General features: G+C 40.8%; 1 protein-coding gene across 1 annotated transcript in view; it reads right to left on the reverse strand.

The window, feature by feature from the left end:
• Positions 1–4,023, reverse strand: part of LOC104077936 (signal-induced proliferation-associated 1-like protein 1) — an 11,123-nt gene that overhangs the window by 3,066 nt on the left and 4,034 nt on the right. Inside the window, exon 3 of the mRNA XM_009579361.1 lies at positions 2,304–2,547. Within this exon, the coding sequence (XP_009577656.1) occupies positions 2,304–2,547 (244 nt within the window). The remainder of the gene's footprint in view (positions 1–2,303; positions 2,548–4,023) is intronic.

Raw genomic sequence — 4,023 nt, forward strand, 5'->3', positions numbered from 1 at the left:
CTACTTTATTTCAGTTTACTGGCTGGACAATCAAAAAACGTGCAATGCCTGGTCAGTCAGCACATGTGTAAGCTCAGAAGCAGCAACAACCTGCTTCCTCATGCCCTCTGTCAGGGTGTAAAGAAAGTTTTGGAAGATTTGTAGGTGGTATTAGAAGCACCAGAAGAGGGGCTGGGCACCTGGGAAGAAGCTGCAGAGAAGAAGAGTATAGTGAAGAATCCATTTGGACCAGGGCGAACAGAAAGACAGGGTGGTGGGCAGGACACAAGCCCATTGGAAGACAAATGCCACTAGTTGTGTTGCTTATTTTTGCCCTTTTTTCTTTTTTTGATAGTCTAATAGCTGTATAACAACTTCAATAACCAAAATAACTTTCTAATAACTTTAGCTAAATAATATTGCTGCCTGGGAAACAACGACCAGAAAAGCTACACTGCATTCACTTCTTTGCTCAAAAATCTTGGGATTTTTTTTTGTGTCCGTGTGTGTTTACTTTTTACAAACTTGAGTTCAGCTCAATATTAACACTGAGGATTCTTGTATTATCTCCCCAAAAGAGGGCAGTTATTTGGGAAGTTCTTAAAATGAAAATATTTACAATTAGTGAAAAGATACACAGAATTAGAAGAAAAAACCAACCATTTGAAAAATTACCTGTTTTAAAAGTGTGAGTTGGATTGTTAATTAAGACAGATGAGTAAATAAGAGTATTTTTAGCTCATTGTTTTCCCTCTTCAAAATAAATGAAGGTGCTCTGGAATGGCTGTTCTTTGTTATCGAGATCTTTGAATTAAAAGAATTTTGAATAACTGGAAGCCAACAAATACTTGTGGTATTAAAAATCCAGCTCTACTGAATCCTTCTATCAGCAAAAGCTGGTGGGGGTAGGGGGACAATTCATGTGTCACTCAAATAGCTGGTTCTTTTCATCACACAGGCCTACATTTTATAGAAAATGGAAAATCTTGTTTTGTTGACAAATGTAGAAAGCTTATGTGCTAGGAGGAGCAATCGGTTTGGTGTGGAACAGAACGTGACAGTGAAGGAAGGTTTTGTGGTTTTCTTTTCGGAAAATACAGGCATCTAAACAAAAAGAGACCAAGTGCTGCTTTCCATTTCTACTCAGATGGCATCCTTAATCTTGTGACCCCAAGCCCTCAGAAGCCCTACCAGCCAGTTACAAGTGTAACCAAGTGTGCAAAGTTATTTTTGTGCATATAAAAAGCAGAAGTGGAGAGAGCTCCGTTTCTTAACTCTTATACAAGAAACATGTTATACAGAAACAACATCTCATGCAAATGTCAGGTTCAACACTGAAAACTGATGCCTGGTGATCACAGACAGATGAAAAGATTTAAAATAGATTTCTTCAGCAGCCTTCACTGTCAAATGTATCTTAAGTATCTAAATACAGACTGTGCTTAGGGCCCACTATAGTGAGTTGAATCTATTGATAGCCTTGCATTTTCTTTTGAAACATACTAAAACATGAATAAATTAGAGCAGATATGTACTTCAGAAAACATTGCAGAATCCTATATTGTGAGATCTAGTTCTATTTCTGGAAAACACATTTAGTACACATTTAGTTATGAGGTACAGCGGGAACCTGTGAAAATTCCCTTTCTCACCAACTGCGACATTCACATGCAGCAACACACAACCTATCAGATAATCCTACTGAGACTTTTCAGTAAACTAATGGGGGAAAGCCGAGTGCCTTCTTGACAGCAGCTTACCAAGTAACTTTTTCTTGTTAGCTGTTGATGTGTGACTAAAATTAAGTAACTCAAGTCCTGTAAAATGAATATGGTAAGGGAGTGAATTTAAAAACAGTTGGTGCAATAAAAGCTGTATCTCTTGCGGTTGTCCCTCCAAAGGTCCACTGGTATTTATCCTCTTTTATATCATTATTTTCCTAATAGTATTTTGTTCCCATAATCCCACACTAAAGGAACTAACACCTGAAGTTGCCATTGGTAGATAACCAGGCATATATTATTTGTCCATTGGTCCAACTGGTCCAGATGACTCCTGGAAGAAATGGTGAAAACTTACAGCTGATGAGGCAAATTTTTGTGCTCCCTCCACACGGTAAATGCATGACCAGTCATGCAGTCTTATACCCACTGAAGCAAGGAAAAAAAAATTCCCATCCTATTTTATATTTTCAGGCATGTGACTCGACTCTCCTCATTTTAGCAAAATCAAGATGGAAGTACTAATTGCTGTAACAAACGTTTTCCCTTAACATGATTCACAAAGGATTCCTTTGAAAGTAGAAAAATGGAAAATACACTTACCATGTAGTGATTTCATTCCCAAAGTATATGATGGTCTCCGTAATGGCAGCGACTTTGGGAGAGAAGGGTACGTGCTGGTGAACAGGACATCATTCGGCATGGCTTGGTCCAAGAGCGAAGCCCGCGAGGCGAAGAAGTGGTCCCTTTGACCACTGTAAATACTCTCATCTGATAAAGTCCTTTGCAAGGCACGCCTTGTGGTAGGAGTGCTGGGAAAGGGAGACTGACAGGACAGAGTGTGTGACTATACATTCATAAAAACAAATAAAAAGAAATGAGAAAAAAAAATCAATAAAGAAACTTTTGAAGTCTGTGTTGAAATAGTTTTTTAAAACTTTTTTTTTAAAATAAGAAAGCAAGTGTTAATGTTAACATAGTATTTTTTCAGAGTGGATAGGAAAAAGAACTAAAGGAATCTGCTTTGATGGAGATTATAACTAGATAACATATAGAAGTCTTTTTTAGCCAACCTCACATTCTACTTTTTAAATACCTTTCAAACTTCTCCTGAAGTGGAAATCTCAGGCAGCCCTCACAGGTTCTAGAGCTCACGTGTAGCAGAAATAATGTTTACAGAAACAGACTGAATGCTGCATTAACCAGAGTTCTCCCTCGTGCCTGGGGGAGGCTGCCTTCCTGCAGGCAGAGCACCAGCAAATGCCAACTAATTAGAAGTCTCACATTACTGAACAACTAGGAACGCCCACCACTTTGACTCTTCAGAAAGATTTGAATCAAAATTAAATAAGTAGTCCCATGAGTAAGAGAACTTGTGTCTTAACCCCACCATCATCCCAGCTTCCTCCGTACTCCACACAGAAGGCGGCAATATTGCAGTTAGCCTGGAGTTACATACTCTGGCCAGTGCCAGCGAGCTGCTATGAAAGAACACATAACCACTCCCATCAGCAGAGACGCTGACTTTCATGAAACCTGTAGCAATATAACTATCTCTAAGACATAACATTTCTTCACAGTTTGGTTGAAATTTGCTCTAAAGGCTTTCATGGAGAAAAGCCTTTTCTGGCTGCTCGTAGCCCAGAAGGCCACCGTATCCTGGGCTGCATCAAAAGCAGCATGGCCAGCAGGTCAGGGAGGTGATTCTGCCCCTCTGCTCTGGTGAGACCCCACCTGCAGTACTGCGTCCAGCTCTGCGTCAGCACAAGACAGACACGGACCTGTTGGAGCAGGTCCAGAGGAGGCCACAAAAATGATCAGGGGGGGTGGAACGCCTCTCCTGTGAGGAAAGGCTGAGAGAGTTGGGGTTGTTCAGCCTGGAGAAGAGAAGGCTTCAGGGAGACCTTCTTGCAATCTTTCAGTACTTAAAAGGGGCTTATAAGAAAGATGGCGCCAAACTTTTTAGCAGGGCCTGTTGCGACAGGACAAGGGGGGATGGTTTTAAACTAAAAGAGGGAAGATTTAGACTAGGTATAAGGAAGACATTTTCTACAATGAGAATGGTGAAACACTGGCACAGGTTGCCCAGAGAGGTGGTAGATGCCCCATCCCTGGAAACATTCAAGGCCAGGTTGGACGGGGCTTTGAGCAACCTGATCTAGTTGAAGATGTCCCTGCCCACGGCAGGGGGGTTGGACTAAATGACCTTTAAAGGTCCCTTCCAACCCAAACTATTCTATGATTCTATGAAATGCCAAACAGAAAGGAAGACCTCACCACCCTCATTTGCTCTGTAAGCAAGTTTAAACAAAAAAGGAGATCA

Source organism: Fulmarus glacialis, unplaced genomic scaffold (assembly GCF_000690835.1).
Source record: "Fulmarus glacialis isolate BGI_N327 unplaced genomic scaffold, ASM69083v1 scaffold21956, whole genome shotgun sequence".
Taxonomy (NCBI): Eukaryota; Metazoa; Chordata; class Aves; order Procellariiformes; family Procellariidae; genus Fulmarus; species Fulmarus glacialis.